The sequence below is a fragment of the Thalassophryne amazonica genome, chromosome 4, assembly GCF_902500255.1.
Source record: "Thalassophryne amazonica chromosome 4, fThaAma1.1, whole genome shotgun sequence".
In the NCBI taxonomy this organism is placed as follows: Eukaryota; Metazoa; Chordata; class Actinopteri; order Batrachoidiformes; family Batrachoididae; genus Thalassophryne; species Thalassophryne amazonica.
The window spans coordinates 94,924,027-94,939,250 of NC_047106.1; the positions used below are offsets into that span (position 1 = coordinate 94,924,027).

The 15,224-nt window shown below is 42.8% G+C and overlaps 1 protein-coding gene across 1 annotated transcript in view; it reads left to right on the forward strand.

Moving 5' to 3' along the window:
- The first annotated feature begins 413 nt into the window (after positions 1-413).
- The window catches only part of igsf10 (immunoglobulin superfamily, member 10), a 47,233-nt gene continuing 32,422 nt past the window's right edge, over positions 414-15,224 (forward strand). Inside the window, exons 1-4 of the mRNA XM_034168807.1 lie at positions 414-765; positions 2,281-2,410; positions 6,247-6,637; positions 8,097-8,861. Of these exons, the coding sequence (XP_034024698.1) occupies positions 584-765; positions 2,281-2,410; positions 6,247-6,637; positions 8,097-8,861 (1,468 nt within the window). The 5' untranslated portion in view covers positions 414-583. The remainder of the gene's footprint in view (positions 766-2,280; positions 2,411-6,246; positions 6,638-8,096; positions 8,862-15,224) is intronic.

The window sequence follows — 15,224 nt, forward strand, 5'->3', positions numbered from 1 at the left end:
GAGAACTGGAGTGTCAGCTGCTGCAGGATTACATTACAGGGGGCGGAGGAGACCAAACCGAGAGCCGAGCCACAGAGTGCGCACACACAGACGCGTCTCATCGAAGGAATATATCTGATGGAGCTTCAACTTCACAAAGGATTTTTACATTTTTAATTGCAGTAGTTCTGCTTCTGTAGTTCTTTGACTGGAAAGGATGGAAATTCTAAACAGTGCATAATATATTCTGGGGTGAAACAGTTATCTGTATGTTTTCGCATCTTAGATGGTCACACATTTTGTGACATATATCTTTTTAATTTTTTTGGCTGGGCATAGGATTTTGCCTTATTTTCTTTTTGCTGGACTCCTGAAAGTGAGCATTAACTGAGTTTTTGTAATCTTTTTCCCCCACAATGTTCATACTGATAGCAAATAAGTACAATTTTTTAGGGATAAGCCAAGGTGACGGTGATGCAAAGTGTGTTTCAGGCTGTCACATTCAACTTTTCTATAATGCTACCAAGCTATGCCTTTTTTTTCCTCCCTGTGTGCCTCTCTGCAGGAGGGTTTCATTAATGGTCCTGAAGGATTGTAGCCCACGATGTCTCTGTGTGTCTTTGGAGCTCTGACGGCTTTGTTTGTGTTGGCCTCAGTGGTGCCCACAGCCGACGGCTGCCCCAACTCCTGTGCCTGCTCTGTTCCTGCTGAACTACACTGCACCTTCAGATACCTGAACACCGTACCTGACCACATCCAGCCAGCTGTGGAAAGAATTAACCTCGGGTCAGATTGCTCAGACTGCTTTCCATCTTGTTTTTATTTTATTTTGTAGACTGCAGTATGATTTTCAATCTTTAGGACAGTAAAATGATATGTTCCAGTTTACTAGCCAAGCAAGTGCAAAGTGTGAGTAAGCATGTCTCCCACCGACTTTTCATAGATTCCCAAAAGTGATTTATTAGTACAGGTTTTGTTCCATTAGCTCTGGCCAGATATTCTTCTTCAGTGTGTCAGGTGCAAGTAATGCACTCAAAAATATACCAAAAGTTGTAAAAAGTGAGATGACTTCCATTTATGTGTCCACACAAACAATTCTATTGGGCCATTAAGTACTGGAACAGGCTTGTGGCACTGAGCTGAAATGGAACCTAGTGATGTTATGATGGAGCAGTAGTCTGGAGAAGTTCTGTTCTGTGAAAACTAGACAAAATGTGTAAAAATTTAATAATTACACTCAGTTCTATAAATAAATGAACAGTAATTTTATAACTTTGACTCAATACATCAAATGGTTGCACAGGGACACTAAAATGAAAAGTATCACATTGTGACGAAGCATCAGCGATGACATTTTGGCCATATGGCTCATTGCTCCATGATCCAGCAAACAGGTGCCTCAGTGAGGAACCTAGTGGCTCGAGAAGTCCAAGGGGATGCCTAGCTGCAGCTGACAGATGATTACTTTCAAGAGGTGGAGATGGATTGGTTGTCTGCCTGAGTGGTTGCCATCCAAGACCCAAGATGGTTTGGTAATTTAATTCAATTCAATTTATTCACATTGTACCAAATCACAGCAACCCCTATCGCTCCCCAAATCCCACCCCTTACCAGTGGTAAGGAAAAATGCCATCTGCCATTTTTGTTTCATTGTAGGAAGAAACCTCAAGCAGACCAGACTCACAGGGGTGGCAAACTGCTTTGGCTGTACTACCAATAACCAGAAACAAACAAACAAACAAACAAACAAACAAACAAACAAAATCAAACAAAGCTGTAGCATTTAGCATGTTTCTATAGTGTGGTGGGTGTGGCAAAACAGGTTTCCTGACCTGGCTTGACCCAGACACTTCTACAGTGGTGCAGAAATGAAACAAGATGTTTTCACAGTGTTGACTATCAACTTAAATACAGGCAACAGGTTGTACTCTGCCTTGCTCCCTATGACAGTTGGGCTAGGCTTCAGTCCTACTATGACCCTTAATTGGAGTAAGCGGATAGAGAAAATGGATGGATGAATATGTCTTGGACTTCATTTAGATCATTCATTAACAAATACAAACAGTATGGTACTGTGTGATAAATCTTGCTCGAGTAAGCAGTTCTCAAAAACTGACTGTGCAAGAAGGAGAGGAGTGAAGGAAGCCTCCAACTATGAATTATATTTCTGTGGTTGTGACTGGGCATTGTACAACTTTTTTCTTTATACAGCATCATAGTGAAATGGTGTAGAAAATAATTTTCTTTAAACGAATGTTTGAAATTTGAACATTTCAAAACTTTCTTTCTTTCTTCCTTCAGGTACAACAGCATAACTGTCTTGAAAGAAAATGAGTTTTCAGGACTTCAGAACTTGGAAGTACTGATGCTGCATAGTAATACTATCCACAGCATTGAGGACAGAGCCTTTCTAGACCTCAAATCTGTCCAGGTAAGGTCATGAGTTTATGTTAAGGTCTTATGTTGATACAATCTCTCAAAGACTGACTTGATTTGTGTTGTTGGAATCCATTTTCAGATGCCTGAAAAGCCTCATCAAATATTAATGTGATAGACTGTCCAGTAACACTCCACATATACGAGGTCTGTCAATAAAGTATAGGTCCTTTTTATTTTTTTAAAAAACAATATGGATTTCATTCATATGTTTTTACGTCAGACATGCTTGAACCCTCGTGCGCATGCGTGAGTTTTTCCACGCCTGTCGGTGACATCATTCGCCTGTGAGCACTCCTTGTGGGAGGAGTCGTCCAGCCCCTCGTTGGAATTCCTTTGTCTGAGAAGTTGCTAAGAGACTGGCGCTTTGTTTGATCAAAACTTTTTCTAAACCTGTGAGACACATCGAAGTGGACACGGTTCGAAAAATTAAGCTGGTTTTCGGTGAAAATTTTAACGGCTGATGAGAGATTTTGAGGTGATACTGTCGCTTTAAGGACTTCCCACGGTGCGAGACGTTGTGCAGCGGTCCCAGGCGCCGTCGTCAGCCTGTTTCAAGCTGAAAACCTCCACATTTCAGGCTCTATTGATCCAGGACGTCGTGAGAGAACAGAGAAGTTTCAGAAGAAGTCGGTTTCAGTATTTTATCCGGATATTCCACTGTTAAAGGAGATTTTTTTAATCAAAGACGTGCGGACAGATTGCAGCGTCGGCTCGCAGCCGCTGCAATGCTCCGCCACAGGAAAAACACCTCTGTTGGAAGCCTTAAGGACAAGTTGGAACATGTCCAGCTGTTAAACAATTTCTCATATACTCACTCCACTGAAAGCCATCAAAAGCAGCCTGGATTTTACAAATGGTTATCAACATGGAGGCGTTTTTCCTGTGCCGCCGCACCACGCCGGCTGTGTCCCGACGCAAAGCGCCAGTCTCTCAGCAACTTCTCAGACAAAGGAATTCCGACGAGGGGCTGGACGACTCGTCCCACAAGGAGTGCTCACAGGCGAATGACATCACCGACAGGCGTGGAAAAACTCACGCATGCGCACGAGGGTTCAAGCATGTCTGACGTAAAAACATATGAATGAAATCCATATAGTTTTTGAAAAAAATAAAAAGGACCTATACTTTATTGACAGCCCTCGTAGGCATGATAACATCACACAAATAATGACTGTTTATGTCTGCAATGATTAGAATATCTGCATTAGTTGAACGATGGAACAGACCATTCAGTGAAGGTCCAGACTCATTGACTGGTAGGTTCCAAGCTGAATGGTATTGCATTTTTCAACAAATGAAAATATTCTTCCCATTGCATGCATGAAAAACATTCATTATTTGTTTTATATGACACCTAAATAGATCTGTCATTTTATTTATATAATTGGTATTTTATTTTAAATTATAGAAGTGTTTCTCCTTGGAGCAGGAGGTGGAGGACAGCAGGACAGATGTTCACGAGCTATGCAAGAAATGCTAAGGAGCATAGCAGGCTGTGCAGACTGCTAATCTACTTTCTTAAATCCTGTGAAAAATCATAACAAGAACTTGTCCAATTCTTCATCTGCCAGCGCTTTAACAGCCACTAAAGATATCTCCATGAACACAGTGCCTGCTGGATTTAGCTTCCTTGTATCATGGAAGCATTTTTACAAAAAAATAATGGAGACATTCAATACAGCGAAACGTCAGGGAGACAAAATGCACAATAAATAGTACAAAAATATTAATGTTACTCATACTATGGGACAAATAATGAACATCACATGATATGTAATCCACTGGCAGGGGTGGTGGCCAAGTGGTTAGTGTACTTGGTTTCAGTGCAGAAGGTTCTCCATTCAAACACCACCCCTCTCACATATCTCCATGTAATGTGGCGTTGTATCAGGAGGGGCATCTGGCATAATACCGGTGCCAATTCAACATGCAGATCCATGCTAGATTTGCTGTTGCGACCCCAAGTGTAAACAAGGGAACAGCTGAATGGACTTACTAAGATGATAATTCACCAATAAAGTGACAAGGATTTATTTAGGTGTCATATAGTAAGTCAGTTGGACTTCTTCCTTGTTTCACTGGGGGTTGAAACAACATGATCCACTTTGGATATGAATGGTGATTTGGCACAGGGTTTACACCAGATGCCCTTCCTGACCCAGCCCCACATTACAATGAGAATGGGTAGGGGTGGCGTTGAACCGGGAGCCTTCCGCACAAGACACAAGAGCACCAACTGCTCGGCCCTGCTAAATTTGTTATTAAGGAAAAGTGGCACGTGCAGAGTGCAACACCTCTGTCTTAAATGTTTGTCAGTAAGTGATGCAAATTAATTGTTTATGATTCAGTGGTACCATAATATATGGTTCTATGTGGCCTTAACTGATCAGGTGTGTCCAAAATTGAGACATTTTATCATTCAAGAAACACACAACTCTTTCTACTTTGTTTAGCATGTTTGAGTTAAACATTTATAACCTTGATTTTGACCTTACAGGGTTAAAGGTCATATGACCAATACAAATGTAATATAAAACTAGATTACCCCGTGTCTGCATGCACTAATCAGCCATGACCATGTGATGACCTGGCTAATATTGTATATGGTGCATCCGAAAAGTATTCACAGCGCTTCAGTTTTTCCGCATTATGTTATGTTACAGCCTGATTCCAAAATGGAGAATTTTTTTCCTTCCTCAAAATTCTACTCACAACACTCTATAATAACAACATTTGAATAAAGTTTTTTTCATTTGGAAAATTTTGCAAATTCATTAAAAAACAAACAAACAAAAAAAAATAAGAAATCACATTCTCATTTTCACATTGTCATTATGGGGTATTGTGTGTAGAATTTTCAAGGAAAAAATGAATTTCATAAATTCTGGAATGATGCTGTAACATAACAAAATGTGGAAAAGGTGAAGCGTTGTGAATACTTTCCGGATACACCGTAGGCCCCCTTTTCCACCAAAACATCCCTGACCCATCAAGGCATTGACTCCACTTGACCTCTGAAGGTGTGCTGTGGTATCTGGCACCAAGACATAAGCAGCTAATCATGCTGCTTGATCAGACATCACAGGCCAGATTTTGCTCCCCACACACATCGGTGAGACTATGCCACTCATGACCCTGTTGCTTGTTTACCGGTTTTCCATCCTTAAGCCACTTTTGGTAACTACTGACCACGACAGAGTGCAAACATCCCACTTGCTGGCTTACTGAAACAAATCTCTATGCATCTTCATTTTCCTGCATCCAACACATCAACGTCAAGGAAAAAACATTTTGCTGCCTAATATATCCCACCCACAGAAAGGTGCTATTGGAACCAGAGAAGCAATGTTATTCCCTTCACCCATCAGTGGTCACAATGTTATAGCCGACTGGTGCATAATATACAATACATATTCATTACTCCAGTGTCAGTTACAGCAAGCTCATACCATGAAAAATATATAGAATGTTTACCACTGCACCAGTGATTTGTTGCTGCCCTTTCCCTTTTCATTGAATTACATAGGTGACAACAAAACAACAATAAAACAGTGACAATAACCATTGCAGTGAGATGTGCCAACAGAGCCAGTGTTTGCCACAACAATGAGATTCCAAAAAGGAGTGAATAGAGAGGGAAAAAGGAAAACCAACATGGAAACAAGGTGGCCAGGATGATGGCAGTGATCATAGAAGTATACAGGGTTGTTGCTGTAAAATCCTATTTATTCTTAAACACCCATATCTGAACTTTTCAAATTTTGCCCATGTGTTGGTATATGCGTGTTTCTAAATACAGTACAGCATCTAAAGGTCACATTCTTTCAGGTTCTGAAGATGTCCTACAATAAAGTCAAGAAAATCAACAAAGAGACATTCAAAGGATTGGACAGTCTGCTGAGACTGTACATTGACCATAACCATATTGATTTCATCAATCCAGAAGCATTTTATGGCCTCACCAACCTACAGTTAGTCCATCTGGAGGGTAACCACCTGCAGCAGCTCCACCCAGACACATTCATCACTCTGAGACACAGCCAGGTGTTCAAGGTTTCCTCAGTGAGAAACATCCACCTGTCAGACAACCTCCTGACCCGCCTGCCTGCAGATATTTTCTCAGGCTGCACCCACTTAGAAAATGTCTTCCTCCACGGCAACCCCTGGATATGCAATTGCCACATGAAATGGTTTCCAGCGTGGGCACAGAGGAACACAGGTGAGAACAGCACTTTGAGACTGTTATGTGTTATGTGACACAGGCCTCTCTTACAAATGAGGCGTTGAGTCTCAAGGGACTGCCTGCGTAAATAAAGGATAGATAGATAAATAAATAAGAGCTTCGAAGTCAAAGGCCCAGTCCCAATGTCCTCTCTAACCTCTGACCCTTGGATCCTCAGACTTAAATTGTGTTACCTAATAAGCAGTGGTGGGCACAGCTAACCAAAAAGTTAGCTTCAGTAACTGGTAATCAGCTAACTGAAAAGTTATCTTTCTTAACGCTAAACCGATCAACTGTCTAAAAATTTATAGAAGCTACAGGATAACCGATAACTTTCAATTTTGCCTCCCATACGCTCTCAGCTACTAAGAAGCTGATTTTGAGTTTAAACACCACCAAAGCTTCTAATGGTAGTACTGTGCACATCTTTTAAGTAAGGTTTCAGTCCATTCCATTTTAACATAAACTAACATGTGAGGCATATTTACCAGTTCAATGTTTCCATGAATTTAAAACAAATTGGGTTTTTTTTTATAATAAATATTCATTCATTCATTAATTTTCTATACCCACTTGTACTACTTAAGTGTCACAGGGGAGATGAAGCCTATCCCAGCAGTCACTGAGCAAGAGGTGGGGTACATCCTGGACAAGACCACCAGTCTATTGGATGGCCTAAATAGTGTTTCAGTTGTGCTGAACGTGCCATATAAACCTCACATTAACTGAAATGGTATGTTTATATTAAAAATATAATCAAAAGGGATGGAATCTTAAAATACGCAACTCTTAGCAGTTGGACTTTATTTTACTTTCTTCATGTCCAATGCATTTGAGAGTCAGACTGCCTGGTGTGACCATATTCCAGGCTTTTGCCTTACAAAGTGGAATAAAAATAATTAATTTACCCCCTTTATTGTAGAAACAGCATCAATAAGCAAAACCTAAAATTACTGATTGATGAACAAACTGAGCCAAGCCTGTGCACCCAATATGCCAGGCATTTTTTCATTATTATTTTATTTTCCAAATGTAGTGGATATTCACCTTTTTTACACTTACTTCCCCAGGTACCCCTATATTTAATGTCACAGTGCTATGAACTGTGGGTAAATCCCTTTGACAAAATGTAGACATAAAATGTCTGCCTGAGACTCCTTGTGTACTTGATGGTTTGAACCTCCTAAACCTTTACAAACTTACCAGGAGCATACCACAAAGACTGTTAAATCCTCAGGGTGTACACTGGGTTTGAGCTGATATGTTTTCTAGGAAAGTAAACGTTTTTTTTCCATTTCAGTCTTTAGTATCAACTATATCCTGGCAAAGATTTTTCAATGTGTGCAGTTATTTTTGATCCATTTTAGTCTTACTGACCCATAATTCAGAAGACAAATGGTCTTCTCTTACATGCAAATCATCTAAACACTGCTTTTCTTGACATTAATGTTTCTAGGTGTGCTGAAATGCAAGCGAGACAAGACAGATCCAAGAGGACACGTGTGTCCTGTTTGTCAGAGTCCTGCCCCTTACCACAACAAGCCTGTCTCCCTCCTCCCACGCAGTGCCTTTATATGCACCAAGCCCTGGATCCATCCTGAACTGAAGCAGAAAAACATAAGCCTGGATGAGGGGGACTTCACTCCAGTTTCCTCTCAGGACTTTGTTGCCCCATTAGGTTCGATACAGATGAACCTCACTGATCACTTTCATAAACATGCCAACCTAGCCTGTACTGTCCAGAGGCCTTCTACTTTTGAAAACATGACATTGATATTGGAAGAAGGGAGCAATAATATCACTCTGCTTACAGCGGCCATAACTACATATCTGGTTTGTAACGTTGACTATGAACATGTCCATCATCTGTGGCAGATTGTGGCCACTTACAGTGACTCTCCGATGAAGCTCAAGAGAGGCTTAATGCTGACCAGGGTTCCTGAGATGACTTTTAGATATAGTCAGATGAAGCTTGAGGATTCAGAAGATGGGATTTACACAGACATTGAGGCTGAGATTAAAGCCTCCCCTGCATGGCTCATGCAAGAACAGGTTAACTTCCAGCTTGATCGCACAACGACTACTATCTCCACCCTGCACATCAAGTACCAGTCTGTGGTCAACCTACGTGTGGAAAATACACCTGTGAAGAGGGACAGATATTCTTGGGCCATGATTATACGAGACAGTCAAACTGAAACTGAGTATGCTGTTCTTACAGGTGGGTGTTAAGAGATTACAAGTGTGAGTGTGGATATAATCATAAAAAAACACTAAGTGATAGCTGATCTCACCTTCACTAACCTCTCAAATGGTGCAGTTTCTCATCAGTACAAATATACCCATGAGCATGGGTGGTGGCCAAGTGGTTTGTGTGCTTGGTGTCAGTGTTGTAGGCTCCTGGTTCAGACCCCACCCCTGCCACATTTCTCCATAAAAAAATGGAGTTGGCTAAGGAAGGACATCCAGCATAACACTTGTGTCAAATCAACTTGAAGATCCACCTTGAATCTACAGTGGTGACCCCAGGAGAAAACAAGGGAGCAGGCAAAGGGACCTACTACAAATATATCCATGATTTACTTCTTAGCTTATGTATAACAGCATAGTTAACAGTACACATTCCAACGTCAACTGTATTTTTTTTTTTACAAAACTTCAGAATTTTCATGTGTACATGGACTCGGTGTTGGGTTGATTTTTATGGAGAATGTGGTAACTTTGTCAGCAAGGAAAATATCACTGATCTTGCACTTGCATGTGGGAAGCTAAATGAGGGGTCTGATTGTCTGGGTTAGTGATTGTCCTGGATCAAGACTAAGATCCAGGTTTTCAATGACATCCTGGTTTTGGCCATCAAACATGTATTTATGTGCACTGGAAGTCTCAAACTTGTAGAAGGATTCACTTATCTCAGCATGTTCATGTTTCTGGCTTGTTGGCTTTTGAGGCCAAGATATGCCTTTGGTAGATCTTATGGAGCCATGAGATGGCTGGACAGAGGCAATGTTGATACTTTTGCAGGAGAACTAAGGTCCAAGTCTTTAGGGTCCTGGTGTTTCCTGTCTTACTGTGTGGTTGTGAGACTTGGATGCTAACTAGTGACTAAAGGTGATGAACAAGTCTTTGATACTATGTCTTTTCAGATTTTATTTGGGTTCCACTGAAATGACTTTGTTTCAAACAAATAGATACTTAGGGAGACTCAGATTAGGATTATCACTGTTGCAGTGAAACAATGTCAGCTATGATGTTTAGGCCATATGGTGCACTTCTCTGTGCATGATCCAGTGTGTGTTGGTGACACAGTATTAATGACCCCAGCAGTTGGAAAAGACCAAGGAGATGCTTACATTGTTTGGCTAATTTGATACAACCACTGGATTTTATAAGAAATTTGTTGCATCATCTCTGTCTTCGTATGTGTGACAGTTCCTTGTTGTGCTTTGTTTTTTATTTATATCATTACTGTTAGTATGGCCATCACAACACAGATGGTCACCCCTCTGAATCTGGTCTGCTTCAAGGTTCTTCTAATACTCAAACAACACCTGAGAGGATTTGTCCTGACCACTGTTGTCAATGTGCTGTTGGGTAAAGTTAGATCAGTGGTTGTCAAACTGGTCCTCAATTCAATTCAATTATATAGCACCAAATCACAACAAAAGTGCCCCAAGATGGTTGAAATGGGTAAGGTCTAACCTTGCCAGCTCAGGGAAGCTGGCAAGGTTACGCATTGGTAAAGAAAAACTCCCTCTGGGGAAGAAACCTTAAGCAGACCAAACTCAGAGGGCTGACCCACTGCTTAGGCCATTCTAACAGTTACAAAGTTACAAGCAGTTACATGATAGTGCAAAGTCCATCTGATGGCCAAGCCAACAAAATGAGCCCTACATTAAAAATAACCAGTTTTAATCACACCCATAAATAGCTAAAAATACCAAAACTAATGATAAAAAGACACAAAATTAAAACTATCCAACATCCAATAAGCACATCTAAAATACTAAAATGGTAAGAATAGTTGAAATCAACACTCTAAAATACATAAAACTGACTCAGGAAAGTGGGGTAGACTGCCCCCAAACCTGGGGTGGGACAGGGGTTATTCTGGCCTGTGGTTGAGACCACACTCGCTAACTGAACACATAGGTGGTTTCTGAATCCTACTGGGATATCTTTGTGCCTCCTGTTGCAGGGACAGTGCAGATGTTGTCATCTGCTTCAGTGTGTTGTCGAGTTAACCTGTTGATGCCAGCAGACACTCTCTGACGGGATTAGATGTTGCGTGCACTTCCTCTCTCTCCGTTGAAACAGGCACACTGCCCATGTCCAGTGTTGGTCTTGATTCATTAGCAGGCAGGATGATATGCGATCATCTGGTCTCCATGCCGATTCCATATCTGAGTCGGTCCAGCATTATCCTCATATGACACAGGACCAGTTTTTGATGTCACCATACCTGCTGTCCACTTTTCCTCCCCTCTCCGGTAATCCCGGACAAGGACTGGGTCACCAACAATGAAGGTCCTCTCCTTCGCATGCTTAGCTCGCTGCATGCACTGGGCAGCTTGTGCCTTCTCCACCATGGCTGCGACACTGGGTTTCAGGAGGTCCAGCCGAGTTTGCAGCTTCCGGTGCAGGAACAGCATTGCAGGAGTCTCCTGAGTTGTTGCATGCGGTATGTTCCTGGACTGCAACAAGAAAGTGTCAAGTCTCTTTTGAACTGTTTTCATCCTTTTTGATGATATCAGGGAATTCTTAAAAGTCTGTACAAAACATTCAGCTACTGTAGGCCATTTGTCCCTGGATGAAAGGGAGTTGAACAGGCATGTTTAATGCTGTTAGCTGCCAAAAACTGTGCAAACTCTGTGAGACTGGGTTGACATGTCGCTTGAAATTACTGATACCGCCACACCAGTATCTATTTCCATATTAATCACTCGTCTTTCAATCACAGGTTTCACCATAATCATCGATCCAGCTGCCTTCTTCCCTTCAACAGCAGACATTGCATGGAGTCTCAATCCTGAGTCAGAGTCCGATTTAAAGAAAAACTGTTTTCACAATCAAAAGCATCAACCTCCATCATATGAATTTTTCCTGCTTTCCTCCTAGGTAGCTTCCTTGATTTTCCCCTGGTTTGATATGTCTCTTGTATGCTTCCAATCTTTTTTTTTTTTCTTTTTCCAAAAACGAGCTATGTGGCCTGTTCTCTAACAATTATGGCACAGTTGATTTCTGTAAAAGCAGTCTCTTTCATGGTGATTTGAACTGCCACATCTGAAGCATTTGCCTCCCCCTGCTAGTGAAGAGATGGCAACAGCATGCAAGTTCCCAGTTTTAACTGCTGGGATTCCTTTGCAATAGCCTCCATTGCCAAAGCTGTGTCCACAGCCCACTGGAACATTAATGCTTTGTCAGTTAATAACTTTCTCTGGATATCCTCATTAAACAAACCACACACAAGTCTATCGCACAAGGCGCCTTGCAGGTACGTGCCAAAATCACAATGTTCAGACAGTTTTTTCAACATAGCCACATACTGCGCGACACTCTCCCTCTTCCTGGTTCCGTTCATGAAACTGAAATATTTCAACAATTATAATGGGTTTTGGGAGGAAATAGTCACTTAACGTTTTTGTTAAAATTTCAGATGGTGCATTTCCTGGTTTGTCTGATGTTAATAAACTGCGCAACAAAGCATATGTCTTCAGTCCAATAACCTCACCCCTGGAATGTCATTTACGGTAATAAAATGCTCAAACCTCTCGACATACATCGACCATTGTTCCGTGGCTTCATCAAAGGCTTCAATCTGTCCGATGAACCCTACCATTTCCTGCTTCTCCATCAGCTTCGCAGTCCTCGTCTTACAACACAGCGGTGGGTCAGTAGTCATTCAAACATCCTCATCGCCAGCTTGTTGTGACTCATGACACTTGCAACAGAAGAATTACTCACACACATGGCATCAATATGTAAACAGTTGAAGGAGCCAGACGGACAAGCAGAGACTTTAGTGGCTCATAGTGGTTATTCTCACTAAGATGGTCCACAAACTACTGTGAAACTACTTTTTCAAAGTTTTTAGAGGAGAATGATAGGTTTGATATCAGTCTATAGTTTTTCAGTACACTGGAGTCAAGGTTAGGTATCTTAAGAATTGGTTTAATCACTGCAGATTCAAAACAATTAGGAACAGATCCCGAGCTTAATGACAGGCTAATCATTTCCAAAATAGTAGGTCAAAGTATAGGCCATGGGTCCTTAAAGGGTTTAGTTGGTATTGGGTTGCATTTTTTGTGGAAGTTACAAGTTTTGTAAACATGCCCAGCAAAATAGTATCTAATTCAGTAACTCTCGGTGTCCTGCCAATGATGACACCCACATCAATAATGGAGCAGTGGTGGGACTAAGGCATTCTGGGATAGCACTCTAGCCATCTAGCTTATGCTTGAGGCCACGTGGGTGATGTTGAATCATGGGGAGTGCATTGTCACTGTTTTATACAACCTACTTTCACAGATTGTCATGATTCAGCAGCACAAAATATACATTAATCTATTGGTTCATGATATTGTCATGAAAAGTGCAAAATTTTTGTCATGGCAGCACAAATTCATTCTAATTCATTCCGTGATGGCTGCATGTAATTAAAAGTGCAGCGGGGGGGACAGGTGGTTATGGTTAGGGTTAGGGGAAAGAGTAGGGTTAGGTTATGGTTAAGGTAAGGGTTGGAGGTAGGAGTAGGGTTAGTAATAATAGTGAGTTTAAAAAAAAGTCACGAAAATTTGAATAATTTCATGAAGGGAGGCCGAAAAACAAAACAAAAAACTTGAAACTGGGCTGTTTTTATAATAGGTGGAACAATCATGCCCAATAAACTTGTGAGTGCTGAATTTAAGCTATCAGTTTATTCCAAAATGGAACAAATTGTTTCTCCCCATTTCAGCACCTCTCAAGCTCCATTATGTTGTGTGGGCCGCCAGAAGAGGAGGTACTGCTGGCCCACCACCAGAGGGCGCCCTGTCTGGAGTGCGGGCTCCAGGCACCAGAGGGCGCAGCCGCCTCACAGGAGCAGCCAGGGTGACAGCTGTCACGCATCACCTGCAACAGCTGTTACCAATCATCTGATCGGCAGGAGTATATCAGCAGGACGACGTCTCCACCTCTTTGCCGAGATATCGTTCTACCTGGAAGGTAATATTCTCAGCTCACTGTGTGACAGTAATCTTTTGTGACTTTGTGCGTTGTATAACAGACTCCTTTTCCAACGAGAGGTGGAGGTAGTTTTCCTGCCGTGCGGATTGCTGGGTGCAAACGCGCCCTCATTTAACTGTTCTTTGTTCCTCGCCAGCAGTACCAGGTCCGACACGCGGAGGCAGTGGCCACCTGGGAGTTTGGGACTTGGCGGCTCCAGTATTCCCTGGGTCCTGTGGCGGAGGAAACCGTGTGGTTCCGGTTCTACTTTGGAGAGGCGTCTCCTATCTTCGAGCCTGCCCACACGACACCCTTGTGAATTGAATTTTGTCCATTGTTGTAATCTGTTGTATTTGTTGTGCACGTTCGCAACAGTAAAGTGTTGTTATTTGACCTATTCCATTGTCCGTTCATTTGCGCCCCCTGTTGTGGGTCCGTGTACTTACACTTTCCCAACAGGATATCTCGGCCAACGTCATGGATCCCGAGGGGCATCAACCGGCTGTTGAACGGCCAATGGAAGAACAGGGCGCACAGGCGCCCGCAGGAGGAATGATCGGTGAGTTGCAGCGGATCCTCACCGTTTTCACGGCTCGGTTGGATTTAATGACCGAGCAGAACGTCCTCCTTAACCGCAGGGTGGAGGCTCTCGCCGCGCAGGTGGAGGCGCGCCCTCAGGGCGCTGCTGCGGCTCTCCCTCCTGTCGACCCTGTGCGTAACAGTGACGTTCCACTGGTCGTTCAACGACCCCTCCCACCTTCCCCGGAAGCATACATAAGTCCTCCAGAGCCGTACGGAGGTTGTGTGGAGACGTGCGCGGACTTCCTTATGCAGTGTTCGCTCGTCTTCGCACAACGTCCTGTCATGTACGCGACTGATTCTAGCAAGATAGCTTATGTAATAAACCTGCTTCGCGGTGAGGCACGCGCTTGGGCTACAGCGCTCTGGGAGCAGAATTCACGGCTCCTTCAGACATATGATGGGTTTGTGAGGGAGTTCAGAACAGTGTTCGATCACCCAAATAGAGGAGAGACCGCTTCAGCCGTGCTGCTGTCAATGAGACAGGGGCGCCGGAGCGCAGCTGCCTATGCAGTCGACTTCCGCATCGCGGCTGCGAGGTCCGGCTGGAATAGCACTGCCCTCCGCGCCGCCTTTGTAAACGGACTGTCGTTGGTTCTAAAGGAGCACCTGGTGGCTAAGGACAAACCGCGGGATTTAGATGGGCTTATTGATCTCGCCATATGATTAGACAATCGGTTAGAAGAACGCCGTCGGGAACGAGACGAAGGACGTGGCCGGGCACGCGCCGTCCCTCTCCCTTCTGGTTCCGACTGCGTTCCGCCCTCCCCATGCTCCACAGCCCCTGCGCTCCGTGTGGTTA